Here is a 21,033-nt window from a genome sequence, read left to right as displayed (position 1 = left end):
AACGCTCGACAACATGCGTCAGCGCATTGTCAATGCATGTGCGAACATTACGGAAAGCGAACTACTCGCTGTTGAGAGGAATGTCGTTACACGTATTGCCAAATGCAATGAGGTTGATGGAAATCATTTTGAGCATTTATTGCATTAATGTGGTATTTACAGGTGATCACGCTATAACAGCATGCGTTCTCAGAAATGATAAGTTCACAAAGGTATATGTATCACATTTGAACAACCAAGATAAAATGTTCAAATATACCTACGTTCTGTATTTTAATTTAAAAAACCTACCTGTTACCAACTGTTCGTCTAAAATTGTGAGCCATATGTTTGTGACTATTACATCGCCATCTATCACAAAGTGAAAAAAGTGGTCCAACTAAAACATTCATATTTATTTACGCAGTACACGAATATGTAATAAAAATGCGGGTCCCTATTTTAAAAAATGCAGTTGATATGCGTTTGACCTATGGCAGCGCCATCTAGCGCGCCAACCATAGCGCCATCTGATTTTCCACTTCAAGCCAGACGAGTTTCGTTCTTTGCAGTTTTTTCGTTTGATGCTTGTTTCGTGAGATATTTGGTCCGGTCACTATCAATGGGCCACCCTGTATAATCTTTGCCTTGCGATATAAACCTCCTCCCCCTCGTTTTCGTGATTGATGACGATGACTATGGATATTAGATTGTTTTTGGACAACTTAGACTACATCGTATTCCACCTGAATAACTAAAATGACCTCTTAATTACATTTTTAAAGTCGATATTTGTGCTGTGTTGTGCCGACAGCATTGTCTTTCGTCAGTTCATGGGGGTAAACTGGAAGGCACGCATTTACAAAGTCTGAAGTGAAAGATACGATGTCATCAGGGCGATGAGCGTGACGCTACCGTGTTGTGTGCTGCAGGTGGTCCGCCGCCATGTTGAGCCTGAGGCTGGGTAGGGCGCTGGGCCAGCGCTGCAAGTCTTCGGCAGTGTCGCTGGAGTGTCCGATGGCGGCTCCAGAGGCCGCGGAGCAGCCGGCTGCAGAGGAGTGGAGCCGCGCGCGCCCCTACCGGCAGGTCCCCGGACCCACGCCGCTCCCCATCGTGGGCAACACCTGGCGCTTCCTGCCGCTAGTAGGTGAGCCAACACATGCTCATGTGCACGCCTATCACCTGCAGCTATCAAACTAACATATTTAACAAGATTACACGAGAACTGCAGCACTCTTCACTTTTCTTCTTATTAGCATGAAATTACACTACTGGCCATTACAATTGCTACACCAAGAAGAAATTCAGATGATAAACGGATATTCATTGGACAAATATATTATACTAGAACTGACATGTGATTACATTTTCACGCAGTTTGGGTGCATAGATCCTGAGAAATCAGTACCCAGAACAACCACCTCTGGCCGTAATAACGGCCTTGATACGCCTGGGCATTGCGTCAATCAGAGCTTGGTTTACAGGTACAGCTGCTCATGCGGCTTCAACATGATACCACCTTTCATAAAGAGAAGTGACTGGCGTATTGTGACGAGCCAGTTGCTCGGCCACCATTGACCAGACGTTTTCAATTGGTGGGAGATCTGGAGAATGTGCTGGCCAGGGCAGCAGTCGAACATTTTCTGTATCTACATAGGCCCGTACAGGACCTGCAACATGCGGTCGTGCATTATCCTGCTGAAATGTAGTGTTCCGCAGGGATCGGATGAAGGGCAGAACCACGGGTCGTAACGCATCTGAAATGTAACGTACACTCTTCAAGGTGCCGCCAATGCGAACAAGAGGTGACAGAGACGTGTAACCAATGGGACCCCATACCATCACGCCGGGTGATACGTCAGTATGGCGATAACGAATACAAGCTTCCAATGTGCATTCACCGCGATATCGCCAAACACGGATGCGACCATCATGATGCTGTAAACAGAACCTGGATTCATCCGAAAAAATGACGTTTTGCCATTCGTGCACACAGGTTAGTCGTTGAGTACACCATCGCAGGCGCTCCTGTCTGTGATGCAGCGTCAAGGGTAACCGTAGCCATGGTCTCCCAGCTGATAGCCCATGCTGCTGCAAACGTTGTCGAACTGTTCGTGCAGATGGTTGTTGTCTTGCAAACGTCCCCATCTGTTAACTCAGGGATCTGGACGTGGCTGCACGATCCGTTACAGCCATGCGGATAATATCCCTATTATCTCGACTGTTAGTGACACGAGGCCGTTGGGATCCAGCACGGCGTTCCGTATTAACCTCCTGAACCCACCGATTCCATATTCTGCTAACAGTCATTGGATCTCGACCAACGCGAGCAGCAATGTCGCGATACGATAAACCGCAATCGCGATAGGCTACAATCCGACCTTTATCAAAGTCGGAAATGGGATGGTACGCATTTCTGCTCCTCACACGAGGCATCACACAACGTGTCACCAGGCGACGCCGGTCAACTGCTGTTTGTGTATGAGAAATCGGTTGGAAACTTTCCTCATGTCTGCACGTTGCAGGTGTCGCCACCGGCGCCAACCTTGTGTGAATGCTCTGGAAAGCTAATCATTTGCATATCACAGCATCTTCTTCCTGTCGGTTAAATTTCGCGTCTGTAGCATGTCATCTTCGTGGTGTAGCAATTTTAATGGCCAGTAATGTATGTAAAATAACAAAATGCTCAAAACAATATGTTGTGTAGGCAGTGCTGATCAGCTTTTATAAAGGATAGGAGGTGCAGCATGCAAGACACTGCTGTACTTATTTGTATTTTGACAATCGATTTCGGTCACACTCTGACCATGTTCCGGCCACAAAAGACTAGTTTAACTGCGCATTCGGCAACTGCAATATTGAAGAAACTGAAATTCCAACCTTAGCCGCAATCGGGGCGTTGAAATAAATTCAACGAGGACAAGCGAAAATTTCTGCTGGACCAGGACCCGAATCCAGATTTCCTGTTTTACGCAAGCGTTTGCCTTAACTGCTTTAGTTGTCCGAGCACGTTTCTCAATCAATCCAAATTCCCAACTTGTCACACACTACAGATATAGTATCCCCTGTCTATTACCCTCATTGGTCTCAGCTTCACGCTGATTCCTGCAGATCAGGCAGTGTCTGTATATAATGAATATTAATTGTAATCAGATATAAACTTTTAACCTCTTGAAAAAAAATTGGATGTCAGTAATTTGTTGAGTTAATATGATGCTCTGGATGCTGAGCAGATCCTAACACTATGTCTTGTTTCTTACCATTTCTGTATTTTACCACAACTGACAGATTCTTAAACTCATCTGCCTCATCAATCAAGTGGTTAGATATCTTCAGAATTCTCTTCCTTCTTGTATACATGCTCCGGAAACGTCTTTCTCAGTACGTGTCACGAAAAAAGAGGAAAACTGCGTTTATTTAAGTCTGCAGGCCTTCTTGGCTGTTGTCAGTGCCGATAAAATCTGAGTCATTAGATCGCTTCATAATCCTCTTCAGACTTCGAACCCTCAACTGGCATCTTCTTCAGGATTCCATTGACGTCCCCACCGGAAAATAGCCTTTTTCATGTGAATGCGAAATGGTCTAGGAATACCAGTGGAATCCTGAAGAGGATCGCAGCAGAAGGATTGAAAGTTCGAGCAGTGAAGCTGTTTTAAGAGGAATATGACGCGGCCTCACGACTCAGAAGACTTTTTTAACAAAATTGGTTCGGTAAAGGCAGAATAGTTACAAAACTTGTTTGCCACCTAACCATGTTTGGAGCCAACCGGAACTTGCAGGCGTCGTCGCAGGAAACTCTCCTCAGCTACTGGATGGCTTAGGAGGAAAAAATTGACATAATATCCCTGAAGAACAAATCCGCAATTACTGATTTGTAAGCAGATTTATTATCCTTCATGATGGCATTAATTTTTTAAGTGACCGTTTTCTGTTCAGTATGAAACATCCTCAGATGTGTTCACAACTGTAAAATAACTATTTAGCAAATACACTACGAAATACGAAATGCTGTCATTCCAAGCCAGCACCAAACACAAAATGCACCAGAACATGCCTGAATGTATCGTCTACGAGAGTAACCGGTCCAACTATCAACAAATTTGCGTGTTACGTCACGTAACAAAATAGTGGTTTGGTAGAAACCATGTCATTAAAATAGCCCTTAAGGCCACTGCCGACAGGTGGCATCTGGTACATTTGTCACATTTAAATAAAACTTATACACCCACACTCAATTAGCACTAATTTTATTTGTTTGGCGAGAGTGAATATAACTAATTAAAACCTGTGATCTGTCAAGATTAAAAGACATGACGAAAACCTTACAACATATTTGTGGTTTACTAGACGGACGGTGTCTATATCCATGGCTTTTCTCTAGGCCTGTCTTCATCGCAGCTTGCTACCTCGTGTGACCACTGTTTTGGAGTTGTGCAGCGAACCTCCAGTCGTCTGCTGATCACCCCATCATCGATTTCAGGCACACCACACGTGTTACAGCTGTCCCGCCACACACTTTCTGTCCGCTTGCGCCTTGAACGTCCATATGCAACAATCAACATAAATGTTGAAATAGATATTATGATTTCACTCGCTCTACTCATTCGGGATTAGACTCGGACATTGGTTTTTATGAGCTTAAATTTTAAGTTCCTGCAAGACATTACGGAATCGTTCATTTTGGGCCCTATGTAGAATGTCCAAATTTTGATCAATGTTCGAATGCTCTAAAATTAACATGTGTGCCCCAAAAGTTATAGCAACTTTAGCTCTGAACGAAGAACATTGTTCAAGATATGGACATCATACATGAATTTCAAAAGGGAAGATTCCTTAATGTACTGAAGGAACTTGAAATTGACTTGCTCGTAAAAAACAATAACCGAATACACTACTGGCCATTAAAATTGCTGCACCACGAAGTGACATGCTACAGACGCGAAATTTAACCGACAGGAAGAAGATGCTGTGATATGCAAATGATTAGCTTTTCAGAGCATTCACACAAGGTTGGCGCCGGTGGCGACACCTGCAACGTGCAGACATGAGGAAAGTTTCCAACCGATTTCTCATACACAAACAGCAGTTGACCGGCGTCGCCTGGTGAAACGTTGTGTGATGCCTCGTGTGAGGAGCAGAAATGCGTACCATCCCATTTCCGACTTTGATAAAGGTCGGATTGTAGCCTATCGCGATTGCGGTTTATCGTATCGCGACATTGCTGCTCGCGTTGGTCGAGATCCAATGACTGTTAGCAGAATATGGAATCGGTGGGTTCAGGAGGGTAACACGGAACGCCGTGCTGGATCCCAATGGCCTCGTATTACTAGCAGTCGAGATAACTGGGATATTATCCGCATGGCTGTAACGAATCGTGCAGCCACGCCTCGATCCCTGAGTCAACAGATGGGGACGTTTGCAAGACAACAACCATCTGCACGAACAGTCCGACGACGTTTGCAGCAGCATGGACTATCAGCTCGGAGACCATGGCTGCGGTTACCCTTGACGCTGCATCACAGACAGGAGCGCCTCCGATGGTGCACTCAACGACGAACCTGTGTGCACGAATGGCAAAACGTCATTTTCTCGGATGAATCCAGGTTCTGTTTACAGCATCATGATGGTCGCATCCGTGTTTGGCGACATCGCGGTGAACGCACATTGGAAGCATGTATTCGTCATCGCCATACTGGCGTATCACCCGTCGTGATGGTATGAGGTGCCATTGGTTACACATCTCGGTCACCTCTTGTTCGCATTGGCGGCACTTTGAACAGTGGACGTTACATTTCAGATGTGTTACGACCCGTGGCTCTACCCTTCATTCGATCCCTGCGAAACCCTACATTGCAGCAGTACAATGCACGACCGCATGTTGCAGATCCTGTACTGGCCTTTCTGGATACAGAAAATGTTCGACTGCTGCCCTGGCCAACACATTCTCCAGATCTCTCACCAATTGAAAACGTCTGGTCAATGGTGCCCAAGCAACTGGCTCGTCACAATACGCCAGTCACTACTCTTGATGAACTGTGGTATCGTGTTGAAGATGCATGGGCAGCTGTACCTGTACAAGCCATCCAAGCTCTCTTTGACTAAATACCCTGGCGTATCAAGGCCGTTATTACAGCCAGAGGTGGTTGTTCTGGGTACTGATTTCTCAGGATCTATGCACCCAAACTGCGTGAAGGTGTAATCACATGTCAATTCTAGTATAATATATTTGTCCGATGAACACCCATTTATCATCGGCATTTCTTCTTGGTGTAGCAATTTTAATGGCCAGTAGTGTATAATCGTCACTGAGCAGGGCGAAAGAAACAATAATGTCTATTTTAACATTTATGACGACTTACTAAGATGATGCTTGTTGCGTATGGATGTTCAAGTTGACAGGGAACAGAATGTGTTGTGAGACAGCTGTAATATGTATGCTGAGGCTGTGTCGATAAGGAAGCGGTCGGCAGAAGACGGTCGGCTCGCGGCACAACACCAAAACAGTGGTAACACGAGCAAGCAAACCATCACAAAACAGATTTTTTACATTACAAGTATTTTTTAATGTATTTTAACCTCGACAAATCACACATATCAACTATCTCCATTCTCACCAAACAAAAAACAATGTTCTAATCCAGCGTGGGTGTACAAGTTTTAGTTAAATGTGACAAACGTACCAGACACCAACTGCCGTCAGTAGTTTTATAGGCTATATTAATGACGTAGGTTGTATCAAACCACTAATTTATTATGTGACATAGTATGTAAGTTTGCTGATAGTTGGGCGAGTTACTCTTGCAACCGATAAATTCAGGTATGTGTGATGCAACTGACGTTTGATGTTGACGTAGCATGGCAACATTTTGGATTTCGTAGAGTAACTGCCAATCAGTTATTTTACTGCGTCTACAGATTGGCGGATGGTTGACCTTGAACCGAAACCGGTCATATACAAATTAGTGCAATCAATATGGACAATAAATCTGTTTAAAGACATCAGTAGTACCGACTTGAACAGTAACGTCTCGATCATCCTGTGTACAACAAGCCAGGCAAGATCCAAATATACTGTTTGTAAGACGAAAAAAGACGCACCACGAAGGAATTACCGAGTGGGGCGGAAATCAGTACATGTGATGTACGAGGGCTATTCGGAAAGTAAATGGAAATCATTCTGAAAATCAAAAACATTTTGTTAGCAACAGATAGCTACCCCTTCCAGCTACTTCTCTACATAGTCACCGCTCAGACTTAGACATTTATCGTAGCATTGTACCAACTTTCCAATACCGTCGTCATACAAGACAGCTGCCTGTGCTCTCTCCCAATTCTTCATGCCGGTCTACAGCTCATTGTCTTGGTCAAAATGTTGTGTTGGTAGCCACCGGTTCACGTGAGGGGAGATCAAAGGGGTGAGGGGGGGGGGGGGCTTCAGTTACGGGCTGTATGTTGGGTGATCAAGCACTCCGCATCGAAAATGTTGCAGGAGCATCTTCATTGCCCCTGCAGAGTGTGGCCGTGAACTGCCGTGAAGAAGGACACGTATGACAGCTATGCTGCGTGGGCTACACGGTATTAGGTGAAATCTCTTATAAGGCCCTCATACTTGGCGGGAGATACTACTTTCTTGGTCCGGCCAGTGTGGCCGTGCGGTTCTAGGCGCTACAGTCTGGAACCGCGTGACCGCTACGGTCGCAGGTTCGAATCCTGCCTCGGGCATGGATGTGTGTGTTGTCCTTAGGTTAGTTAGGTTTAAGTAGTTCTAAGTTCTAGGGGACTGATGACCACAGAAGTTAAATCCCATAGTGCTCACAGCCATTTTTTTTTATACTGACACAGAAAACCAGTGTTTGGATACGCATATTTATTGTGTTATGGACCTATACACCGTACACCACATAGTAACAACATAGTCCATAGTGCTCAGAGCCACTACTTTCTAGGCATCTTTATGTGCCCATTGTGCGCTCATAACTGAAAAGAGCGACGTGACACATTCTTGCAAATCTTCATCGGACTTTCACTGTGGTTTCCATTCCACGCCCAAATGTGGTCAGATCCGGCGGCCTTGCTGGTCAAGGTAGGGTTTAGAAAGTACGAAGACAAGCAGTAAGGAGAATCACTCGCCATGAGCGGGCGGGCGTTATATTGTTGAAATGTACAAAATGGACCGTAGAATATCGTCGACGTACAGCTGAGCCATAGTGGCGCCGCGGATGACAACCAAAGGCGTCCTGCTATGAAAATAAATGATACCCTAGGCCATCACCCCTGCTTCTCGGGCCATTAGAGAGGCGACAGTCAGGCTGGTATCCCACCACTGTCCAGGGCGTCTCCAGAAACGTCTTCACTGGTCATCGGGGCTCATTTCGAATAGGAACTCATAATCGAAGACCACGCCCTGTTTAGTTACCCTTCATGGAAAGCCATCCTGGGTTTACATTTCAGCAAGATAATGCCTGCCCGCACGCGGCAAAGGTTTCTACTGCTTGTCTTCCTGCTTGTCATAAGCTACGTTGGCCATCAACGGCACCTGATCTCTCGCTAACTGAGAACGTTTGGTGCATTATGGGCAGAGCCCTCCAACCAGCTCGGGCTTTTGACAATGTAACTCGCTAATTGGACATAATTTGCCACGATATATCTCAGGAGAACATCCAACAACTCTATAACTCAATACCATGCCGCACAGATGCTTGCACAAGGACTAGGGGTGGAATAGCGGATTACTGACTTGCTCAATTGATGAAGTTCTTCCTCTTCAATTAAAAAAAAAGCACTCCGTCTTCAGGCTACTAGTGGCCTACCGGGACCATCCGACCGCCGCGTCATCCTCGGTGGAGGATGCGGATAGGAGGGGCGTGGGGTCAGTACACCGCTCTCCTGGTTGTGATGATGGTATTCTTGACCGAAGCCGCTACTATTCGGTCGAGTATCTCCTCAGTTGGCATCACAAGGCTGAGTGCACCCCGAAAAATGGCAACAGCGCATGGCAGCCTGGATGGTCACCCATCCAAGTGCCGACCACGCCCGACAGCGCTTAACTTCGGTGATCTCACGGCAACCGGTGTATCCACTGCGGCAAGGCCGTTGCCATTTCCTCTTCAATAAACCATCCAATTTTTACAAAATTGTATTCATTTATTTGTCTGTGTATGCACAGCGTCGCATCTTATCATTTCCGTCCCATTCGGTAACACCTTCGTCATGTCTTATTTTTTAATTTTGGTTCAAATGGCTCTGAGCACTATGGGACTTAAGATCTGAGGTCAGCAGTCCCCTAGAACTGAGAACTACTTAAACATAACTAACCTAAGGACATCACACACATCCATGCCCGAGGCAGGATTCGAACCTGCGACCGTAGCGGTCGCTCGGCTCCAGACTGTAGCGCCTAGAACCGCTCGGCTACTCCGGCCGCCCTTTTAATTTTATTTATTCATTTTTTTTGTCTTACAGCGCATTTTACAATGCATGGGGGGAACTACACGATATTAAACGTTACCCAGAATCAGATTTGGTTTTCGCAGTTGTTCGTTTCGAATAGGCTGCCCTTGTTTTGCGTACTGTTTTGATTTTAATTTGAGAGCCAAGTTAAAGTTTTAGTTACACAAAGTTTATTAATCCATTGCCGCCTCCTCTTGAATATACGCCCATACACGTTCGTTGTGGTGCAAACCTTTTCTTGGGCCTCGCTAACCGTGGTGCCCTTGTCGCAGGCGACTTCAGCATCCCCGGTATGGCGGGCGTGTGCGAGAGCCTGCGTGCGCAGTTCGGCCCCGTGGTGCGGCTGTCAGGGTTGCTGGGCCGGCCTGACATGCTTTTCCTCTTCGACGCTGACCTGGTGGAGCGAGTCTTCCGCGAAGAGGACGCGCTGCCCCATCGGCCGTCCATGCCGTCGCTCAACTACTACAAGCACGTCCTGCGCAAGGACTTCTTCGGCAGCGCGCCCGGCGTCATCGCCGTGTGAGTACAGCGCTCCCTCTCGCCTCAACATATCCTTGTTGCACCTCATATTGTGTATATCGTAAACTTATAACACGCTCTACGAGATTTACTACACACATCAAAAAAAGTTTTGCATCATCCTGGTTCCCAGAACTCCTGAAGATAGACATTCATTGTGGATATTGTATCACAGACACAGTCCCTTTGACTGTTCGGAGGCGTCACTAAACTCGCCCAAAGATGTAAACAACCATGCATGAGCAGCGCCTATTAGACGGAGGGGGTCCGACAGCCGATCGGTCCCAGTCATTCCACCAGGAAGGAGGTACACGGCTCGTGTTGTCTGTAGTTCATACATGCCTAGACGGTCAATACAGCGGTTCGATCGCGTCCGCATTGGTACTTTGTGCCAGGAAGATCTCTCAACAAGGCATGTATCCAGGCGTCTCGGAGTGAACCAAAGCATGTTGTTCGGACATGGAGCAGGCAGGAACTATCGATGACATGCCTCGCTCAGGCTACCCAAGGGCTACTACTACCGCAGTGGATGACCGCTACCTATGGATTATGGCTCGGAGGAACCCTGACAGCAACGCCACCATGCTGAATAATGCTTTTCGTGCACCCACAGGGCGGTGTGTTACGATTCAAACTGTGCGCAATAGGCTGCAAGATGCACAACTTCACTCCCGACTTCCATGGCGAGGTCCTTCTCTGTAACCACGCGACGCCATGCAGCGCGGTACAGATCGGCCCAACAACATGCCGAATGGACTGCTCAGCATTGGCATCACGTTCTCTTCACCGATGAGTGTCGCGTAAGCCGTTAACCAGACAATCGTCGGAGAGGTGTTTGGAGGCAACCTGGTCAAGCTGAAAGCGTTAGACACACTGTCCAGCGAATGCAGCAAAGTGGAGGTTCCATGCTGTTTTGGGGTGGCATTATGTGGGGCCGACGTACGCCGCTGGTGGTCGTGGAAGGCGCCGTAATGGCTGTACGATACGTGAATGCCATCCTTCGACCGATAGTGCAACCATATCGGCAGCATACTGGCGAGGCATTCGTCTTCAGGGATTACAATTCGCGCCCCCATCGTGCACATCTTGCGAATGACTTCCTTCAGGAATAGCGACCACAAGGCAGTTGCTGCTAAGTTGAATACCGTAACATCTACAACGATAAAAAAACGCAAAGTATATCTATTTAAAAAAGCTGATAAAAATGCTCTTAACGCGTTCTTAAGAGACAGTCTGCACTGCTTCCGATCTGATCATGTAAGTGTAGAAAAGTTGTGGAATGTTTTCAAAGAGATAGTATCGACAGCAATTGAGAGATATATACCACATAAATTAATAAATGATGGTACCGATCACCCATTGTACACAAAACGAGTCACATCATTGTTGCAGAAGCAACGAAAAAAGGCATACCAAACTTAAAAGAAACACCAGTGGCAAAACGCAATCAATACCTTCACTGCGCGATAACAACGGTGAAGTTACTGATGACAGTTCCACTAAAGCGCAGGTATTAAACACGGTTTTCCGGAACTCCTTCACCAAAGAAGACTAAGTATATATTCCTGAATTCCAAACAAGAACAACTGCCAAGATGAGAAACATAGAAGTAGATATCCTCGATGTAACGAAGCAGCTTAAATCACTAAATAAAGGCAAGGCCTCCGGTTCAGATTGTACACCAGTCAGGTTCCTCTCAGTGTATGCTGATAAAATAGCTCCATATATAGCAATTATATACAACCACTCACTCACAGAAAGATCCATACCTAAAGACCGGAAAATTGTTCAAGTAATACCAGTACCCAAAAAGGGAAGTAGGAGCAATCCGCTGAATTACAGGCCTATATCACTAACATCGATTTGCAGTAGGGTTTTGGAACATATACTGTATTCGAACATTATGAAGTACCTCGAAGAAAACGATTTATTGACACATAGTCAGCACGGTTTCAGAAAACATCTTTCTTGTGAAACACAATTAGCTCTTTATACTCATGAAGTAATAAGTGCTATCGACAGGGGATGTCAAATTGATTCCATATTTTTAGGTTTCCAGAAGGCTTTCCTCTCAAGCGTCTTCTAACCAAACTGCGTGTCTACGGAATATCTCCTCACATGTGCGACTGGATTCGTGATTTTCTATCAGAAAGGTCACAGTTTGTAGTAATAGACGGAAAGTCAACGAGTAAAACAGAAGTAATATCCGGCGTTCCCCAAGGAAGTGTTATAGGCCCTCTGTTGTTCCTGAACTATATCAACGACATAGGAGACAAAGGCGTTTTTTCGTTGCGACGGGATCTGCTCATGAAATATCAATCACCAGTTTTCTCCTCCGGTTGCGAAAACAACCTGTTGGCACCCACTTACGTAGGGAGAAGTGATCATCACGATAAAGTAAGAGAAATCAAGGCTCGCACAGAAAAATTTAAGTGCTCGTTTTTCCCCCGTGCCGTTCGTGAGCGGAACGGTAGAGAGACAGCTTGAAGGTGGTTCATTGAACCCTCTGCGAGGCATTTTATTGTGAGTAGCAGAGTAATCACGTAGATGTAGATGTAGAACGACATCGTGCGACTAGAGTGGCCAGCATGTTCCCCAGACATGAACCCTATCGAACATGCCTGGGATAGATTGAAAACGGATGTCTATGGACGACGTGACCCACCAACCACTCTGATGGATCTATGCCATTTCGTCGTTAAGGAGTAGGACAATCTGGACCAACAGTGCCTTAATGAACTTGTGGATAGTATGTCACGACGAATAACGGCGTGCAGCAATGCCAGAGGACGTGCTACTGAGTATTAGAGGCACCGGCGTGTACAGCAATCTGGACCACCACCTCTGAAGGTCTCGCTATATGGCGGTACAGCATGCAATGTGCGGTTTTCATGAGCAATAAAAAGAAGGGAAATGATGTTTATGTTGATCTCTATTCCAATTTTCTGTACAGGTTCCAGAACTCTCGGAACCGAGGTGATGCAATACTTTTTTTGGTGTGTGTATTTAATTATCCTGTTTATTTAAAGTTAGCTGTTACCCGCGACTTCGCTTACGTATCAGTAGTTACGATGTTTGGTAGTGAGTAAGCAAACTACATGATGCACTGAATGGAATGAACAATCTAATGAGTACAGAATATGGACTGAGAGTAAATCGAAAAAGGCGAAAGTACTGAGAAGTTGCAGAAATGAGACCAGCGAGAGACTTAAAATCAGGAATGATGGTCACGGAATAAATGAAGTTAAGGAATTCTGATACCTAGGCAGCAAAATAACCAATGACGGACGGAGCAGGAAGAACATCAAAAGCAGACGAGCACTGGCAAAAAGGACATTCCTGGCCTAGAGAAGTCTACTAGTATTAAACATAGGCCTTAATTTGAGGAAGAAATTTCTGAGAATGTACGTTTTGAGTACAGCATTGTGTGGTGGTGAAACATGGACTGTGAGGAAACCGGAACAGAAGAGGATCGAAGTATTTGAGATGTGGTGCTACAGACGAGTGTTGAAAATTGGGTGGACTGATAAGGTAAGGAAAGAGTAAGTTCTGTAAAGAATTGGAGAGGAAAGGAATATGTGGAAAACACTGACATGGAGAAGGGACAGGATGACAGGACACCTATTAACACATCAGGGAATGACTTCCATGGTACTGGAAGGAGATGGAGAGGACAAAAACTGTAGAGGAAGACAGAGATTGGAATAAATCCAGAAAATAATTGAGGACGTAGGTTGAAAGTGCTGCTCTGAGATGAAGAGGTTGGCACAGGAACTACAGTACATGTTGCTGTACGTGCAATAACATCGGCAGTCCTCTCGTGTCCGTCTGTTCGGATAAGCATAGCTCTTGATGTATGCCCCGTTCTCTCCTGCCCAAGCTGCCTCAACGCTCCATGCATCGGCTTGCGAAGCGTCGCTGCCATTCGTGTCGAGGGGCAGGAGCGAGCATCTATCTATGTTACTGTTGAGGTAGTTCATTATACAACATGTACGTTATGGAAGCGAGCATCTATCTATGGTACTGTTGAGGTAGTTCATTATACAACATGTACGCTACGGAAGCGAGCATCTATCTATGGTACTGTTGAGGTAGTTGATTATACAACATGTACGTTATGGAAGCGAGCATCTATCTATGGTACTGTTGAGGTAGTACATCATACAACATTTACGTTACGGGAGCGAGCACCTATTTATGGTACTGTTGAAGTAGTAAGTAGTACATTACACAACATGTACATTAACCAAAAAAATGATTCTGTTGCATTGTTAAGTGTTACGTAAATTATTTCATAGTAGCCTCCCACCTCCTTAGCTGTGCGGTCGGATGGAGTCTCCTGGCTAACAATGAGACATGATCATTTCACTTTATTTCATAGTGGCCAAGCTCTTCTTCTGGCGTCTCCATATATATCCTCGTTATAGACATTTTTCTACGCGGTTTTCCTCCATTTTCATAAATGCACATCATCACCACTGCACAACTGTATTTGGAGCACATCCAATTTTTTTTTCCTTTATTGCATTTCGATTCCCCCCTCCGCAGAGTGGGGGGGGGGGGGTGGCAGCAGAGTAAAGCAGAGTAACATGCTGCTCTACAGCCTACAGAAAAGTTAAAAAACATAATGAGAATAAAAACAAACAAGAAAAAATGCGATGAAACGGTGACATTGTAAAAAACTGTAAAATGGCGGAAAGTTGTGGAATTAAAAATATAAAAACACATCGGTGATGATGCGGATGAAGACACACAATAAGTAGACAGGCAAAATTACAAAACAAAGTGACAGTCTGGTTTCTGTTCGCATGAGATAAAAAACACAACTAACGACAGTATAGTGGCTGTTCACAACACCGACAGGGACACTCAACACTGAACACTCACTTAAAACAGCACTATACGGGTGACACGGCAGCAGATGGGGAGGGGGGGGGGTACCTGGACTGATGAGGGGGAAAAGGGGAGAAGAGAGGAAAAGAAAAAAGGTGGAGCAATTGGAGGGAGGGGACATAGGAAAGGGGAGGCTGGGCAGACGCGAGAAGGAGTGGGAAAGGCAGTGGAGAGGAAAGCAAAAAGGACTCGAGGGAGAGAAGGGAAGTAGAGAGAGGATAGGTGGGGAAAAAACAGGATGGAAGGGAGGGGAAAGAGGGAACCTGGGAAAAGGACAGAGGAAAGGAGGGGAGGGGAGGATCGGAGTTGATAGAAGGGATAAATGGAGGGAGAGAGGGCATCATCTGGAAGGGGGAGTCGACAGAAGCCGCCTTGGAAAGGAGACGAAGTTTGTAGAGGTGAAGGGTAGGGGGGGAAGGCACAATGGTGACAGTGTGGCATAGGGCGTGGGTTGGAGAGGAGAGGAGCAACCAGGGGATTAAGGGATCAAGGTGGCGGGAGGAGTAGAAGACGCAGATATGTTCGAGGAAAAGGAGCAGATGGGGGAAAGGAATCAGGTCCTAGATGATCCGCTTGGGGGACGGAGGTGTATATGGAAGGCGAGGTGGAGTGCATGGCGCTCGAGGATCTGGAGGGACTTACAGAATTTGGGAGCGGGTGGATATCCAGGTGGGACTGGCACAACAGAGGATGGAACAGATTAAGGATTTGTAGATGTGGAGGATGGTAGAGGGGTTCAGCCCCGATGTCCAGCCAGAGAGGAGTTTGAGGAGCCAGAGGCAGTTGTGAGCTTTGGATTGGATAGAGCGGAGATGAGGGATCCAGGTGAGGTGATGGTCAATGGTGAGGCCAAGGTAGATGAGGGTGGAGGAGAGGCGGACAGGACAGGCGCAGATGGTAAGGGAGAAATCAAGGAGCCGGAAGGAGTGAGTGGTACGAACTACAATGACTGCCTGGGTCTTGGAAGGATTGATTTTCAGGAGCCACTGGTTATACCATGTGGCAAAAGGGTCAAGGTGATTCTGGAGAAGGCGTTGGGACCGTTGGAGGGTAGGAGTGAGGACAAGGAAGGCAGTGCCATCGGCACACTGCAAGAAGTGTACTAGAGGGGAGGGGGGTTGAGGCAAGTCTGCCGTGTATAGGAGGTAGAGGACAGGGGAGAGGACAGAGCCCTGGGGCACACCCGCAGGAATCAGCATCATGGATGGTAACATAGGAGGGGCGGCAGGAGAGGAAGGAGGCAATCAGATAGACATAGTTGATAGGAAGGGCGTAGGTCTAGACACACCCAACGACTACGACAAAAATATCAGTCGCAGACTACCAGTACTCTCGTTGCTGTTAAAATAAATAACGTCTCTGCCCAACGAGTGCAGTTCTCTTTCAAAGGTTTTAAATAATGCGTTACATTTTATTACAATTTCAGCTGTTAATGTGTTGACTAGCTTTTGAAAGGACTGTTCACAAATGCAGTAGCAACTACAAATACTAATTTACTGATTCAGAAAAATGACAATACGCTACTAACAGATGGCGTTATTTGTTAAATTTATCTCTAACTGGACTATCAGTCAAAATTAACAAATATAAAAAGGGAAATTATGCTGTGACTTTATGTTTTTAAAAGTCAGTATCTTTAAATGAATCTCACTGTCATATCTCAGTCATTACAAGCCGATTGGACAAATTATGACGTCAAGTTCCTGGCTTATATGGCATCCCCTGCGAATGCGGTAGCATTTGCATAGGACGAACTGTTCGCGCTGTCACCGAGCGTTATACTAAGCACTCACGACATGTTAAACAAAGGGAGCTTGAGAAGTCAGCCATGGCTGAACATTGCCTAGAAAACGGACATAAAATGTAATTTGGAAAAAGACGAGACTTTTAGTTCATGAATTATCCTATTGGGATTTTGTTACTTAGGAAGCGGCCGAAATTGGTACGCATATGACAGCATGCGCTACCAATACGAGTACGTCCCAAAACGCAGAACATAAATCGGTATTATTCTGGTGCTCGTACCTCGGGTTCTATTGGTAATATAAGGGTAGGGTCAAGTGTTTTGGATAGCTCTTGTGCTAGGGACCGTTTGTACACCAAACAGAAGCAGCGTCTTTCTGTAGCTATCCTACAGTTCAGGGCCAAAGTGTGAACATTACACACTTGCTGCAGCTTAGGGAAATGGAACAAATTAGTTGGTACATTTTTCATTAGATGTGGTCCCCAGTGTCCCCTAACCTTACGCAGGCACCATTTAGTTCATGGGCGGCCCCTGAGAAAACCCTAAAAAAGTTTTTCACCATTTGTTTGCCATCAGCAGCGGATATCTAAATACCTAGCCGCAGTAAATTGCTCTAATTTTGACGGCATGTACTCTAGGAATTTATCTAGTAGTGCCATCTTCCCTTTTTTTTTTTCAAAAATCTTTATCCACCATCGAGAAACGCCCCAATAACATGGAATTTGGGTATCGAAACGGAGCCGTGGATTCCAAGATGGTTATGCACAGCAAATGACTGAAATTTTCACGATCTATTTCTAAGATTCAGATCTTGAACAGTCTTGAAAATTTTCTTGATATCTTTATCTTTTTCCGACATACAGAGGCTCGAAGTTACCCTGCTTGCACCCGTAAAATATGCACGTAAAATCCGGTGTGAAGTGAACTGTAAATAATAAATAACCGAAGCATATTGCTCAAATTTCAATGGTATATAGTCCAGGCGTTTGTCTGTACCTGACATCTTCCCGTTTTAAACATTTTTAGCCGTTATCGAGAAACATGCGCTGCACCATGGACGCAGTTATGCTGTGCGTTGGCTCCCAAAGGATCTGTGACAGTAATCGAAGGACCACGACGGCTGCGAACTACCTGAAAGATTACTGCAGAATACCTGCATCCTTCCATGTTTGATCTCTTTCTCAAAGCCGATGGCGTCTTTCAGCAAACTGCCCATATCACAAGAAAGAGAATCAGGCTATAGTAGTTTGAGGGGTGTGACAGTAGACTGCAGATGACGTGTTGGCGACCAAATTCACCTGCTGTGAACCAGTTGCAAGGTATCTGGACGATACCGGGCGCCAGCTTCGTACCCATAAATCAACTTCTCCTAGTTTACGAAAATTGCTTGATCTTTTTGTAGACATATGGAACCGCATACTACTGGAAACCTATCGGGACTTGTCGAACCCATGCCACACAGAATCGCTGTTTGACTGCTTTCCAAAAGTGGAACAACCCGCTGTTAAGCAGATGGTCATAATGTTTTTGTCTAGCAGTATAGTTCCAGGCTGGAATTCGAGAAAAAGATCAGTTTTCTTATGTTGTTACCAAGCCTACGCCGTCATCATGGGGGGACCGAGGGGGGGGGGGGGCGGTGGCGTCAGAAAGTGACAAATGAAAGTGTCCCCATGGTATTCTCTTTGTAGCATTTATTCGAAATTAACATTTTAATAAAATCGATAATATCATAAAGTAGTATACTCTCTTCTTCTCACTGAGTGTCCTTGTTTTTAATCGTACTCCCAACAGCAATCTGCCAACATAAAAATACTTAGTTTTCTTCATACGGCCTTTCTATATTTAGCATGCTTTTATGGACACTCTTACGATGTTCGTCCCACGTGCAGCTACAACTGTCCGTAAAGTAGTCCAGATTTGAGTCCATCAAACGTACCTTTACAAGAATATAGTATACCAGATCTCGTTATGATTCGATCATTACGTTCACCATTGCTTGGTAGCTCATACTCTGTTGAGGAATCTTTATGTTACCATAGTCGTTGTTTTACGATGGAATTTACTTCGTATTTTTTCAAGATTTTTGATTTTCAGGCCCACAAATACACCTTTCTCTGCGGCTGAAACACGGGGCAATATGTGAGGTAGGTACACACATTGTCTGCCTTTACTAATTGTTTCATTAGACCGAGCTTACTGTGAAGCGCTGTAGTTAGTAATTTTCGTCTGTTACCAGAGCTTAACGCTCAATGTTTATTTCGTCCATATTTCACCTATACAAAGTGAAATTGTTCATGATTACCTCTCTCGTGAACTAAACTTACAGCCTTCTTGTACTCCCAAGAGCATCAATTACTTCGATATTTTTACATGTTTTCCATCTGTTTCCCTTATATTCCAATGGATTTAGCGTAATTCCTAAGGATAGGTAACATTCTATAGTCAAATTAGTGTACGCAACGGACAGACGGCATGTCATTTCCATTATGAAAAAAATACAATCGATATCCTTTTTTTGATGCATCTTTTAAAATTCTGCTCCCCTGGGTCCAAAAAAACTGTTTAATAAATATATTTTGTTTCCAGTTTTGAATTTACTGTGGTAAATCTGTTACCCTCACCCACTTCCATACCTTGACCAGGCCTCTTGTGAAACGGTGTTGTTATAAGTTACCATTCGTAAAATACACTTTTTTTTGGTCATCAGTCTACTGACTGGTTTGATGCGGCCCGCCACGAATTCCTTTCCTGTTCTAACCTCTTCATCTCAGAGTAGCACTTGCAACCTACGTCCTCAATTATTTGCTTGACGTATTCCAATCTCTGTCTTCCTCTACAGTTTTTGCCCTCTACAGTTCCCTCTAGTACCATGGAAGTCATTCCCTCATGTCTTAGCAGATGTCCTATCATCCTGTCCCTTCTCCTTATCGGTGTTTTCCACATATTCCTTTCCTCTCCGATTCTGCGTAGAACCTCCTCATTCCTTACCTTATCAGTCCACCTAATTTTCAACATTCGTCTATAGCACCACATCTCAAATGCTTCGATTCTCTTCTGTTCCGGTTTTCCCACAGTCCATGTTTCACTAACATACAATGCTGTACTCCAGACGTACATCCTCAGAAATTTCTTCCTCAAATTAAGGCCGGTATTTGATATTAGTAGACTTCTCTTAGCCAGAAATGCCTTTTTTTCCATAGCGAGTCTGCTTTTGATGTCCTCCTTGCTCCGTCCGTCATTGGTTATTTTACTGCCTAGGTAGCAGAATTCCTTAGCTTCATTGACTTCGTGACCATTAATCCTGATGTTAAGTTTCTCGCTGTTCTCATTTCTACTACTTCTCATTACCTTCGTCTTTCTCCGATTTACTCTCAAACCATACTGTGTACTCATTAGACTGTTCATTCCGTTCAGCAGATCATTTAATTCTTCTTCACTTTCACTCAGGATAGCAATGTCATCAGCGAATCGTATCATTGATATCCTTTCACCTTGTATTTTCATTCCACTCCTGAACCTTTCTTTTATTTCCATCATTGCTACCTCGATGTACAGATTGAAGAGTAGGGGCAAAAGGCTACAACCTTGTCTTACACCCTTCTTAATACGAGCACTTCGTTCTTGATCGTCCACTCTTATTATTTCCTCTTGGTTGTTGTACATATTGTATATGACCCGTCTCTCCCTATAGCTTACAACTACATTTTTCAGAATCTGGAACAGCTTGCACCGTTTTATATTGTCGAACGCTTTTTCCAGGTCGACAAATCCTATGAAAGTGTCTTGATTTTTCTTTAGCCTTGCTTCCATTATTAGCCGTAACGTCAGAATTGCCTCTCTCGTCCCTTTACTTTTCCTAAAGCCAAACTGATCTTCACCTAGCGCATTCTCAATTTTCTTTTCCATTCTTTTGTATATTATTCTTGTAAGCAGCTTCGATGCATGAGCTGTTAAGCTGATTGTGCGATAATTCTCGCACTTGTCAGCTCTTGCCGTCTTCGGAATTGTGTGGATGATGCTTTTCCGAAAGTCAGATGGTATATCGCCAGACTCATATATTCTACACACCAACGTGAAGAGTCGTTTTGTTGCCACTTCCCCCAATAATTTTAGAAATTCTGATGGAATGTTACCCATCCCTTCTGCCTTATTTGACCGTAAGTCCTCCAAAGCTCTTTTAAATTCCGATTCTAATACTGGATCCCCTATCTCTTCTAACTCGACTCCTGTTTCTTCTTCTATCACATCAGACAAATCTTCACCCTCATAGAGGCTTTCAATGTATTCTCTCCACCTATCTGCTCTCTCCTCTGCATATAACAGTGGAATTCCCGTTGCACTCTTAATGTTACCACCGTTGCTTTTAATGTCACCAAAGGTTGTTTTGACTTTCCTGTATGCTGAGTCTGTCCTTCCGACAATCACATCTTTTTCGATGTCTTCACATT

The 21,033-nt window shown here is 44.9% G+C and overlaps 1 protein-coding gene and 1 pseudogene across 1 annotated transcript in view; one reads left to right on the top strand and one right to left on the bottom strand.

Moving 5' to 3' along the window:
• The first annotated feature begins 962 nt into the window (after positions 1-962).
• Positions 963-21,033, top strand: part of LOC124805196 (probable cytochrome P450 301a1, mitochondrial) — a 210,266-nt gene continuing 190,195 nt past the window's right edge. Inside the window, exons 1-2 of the mRNA XM_047265692.1 lie at positions 963-1,126; positions 9,702-9,948. Of these exons, the coding sequence (XP_047121648.1) occupies positions 997-1,126; positions 9,702-9,948 (377 nt within the window). The 5' untranslated portion in view covers positions 963-996. The remainder of the gene's footprint in view (positions 1,127-9,701; positions 9,949-21,033) is intronic.
• Positions 8,960-9,077, bottom strand: LOC124709406 (annotated as a pseudogene).

Source organism: Schistocerca piceifrons, chromosome 7, assembly GCF_021461385.2.
Source record: "Schistocerca piceifrons isolate TAMUIC-IGC-003096 chromosome 7, iqSchPice1.1, whole genome shotgun sequence".
Classification (NCBI taxonomy): domain Eukaryota; kingdom Metazoa; phylum Arthropoda; class Insecta; order Orthoptera; family Acrididae; genus Schistocerca; species Schistocerca piceifrons.
Note: the sequence above shows the minus strand (reverse complement) of the source record. Positions and strands in the feature narration are given on the sequence as shown.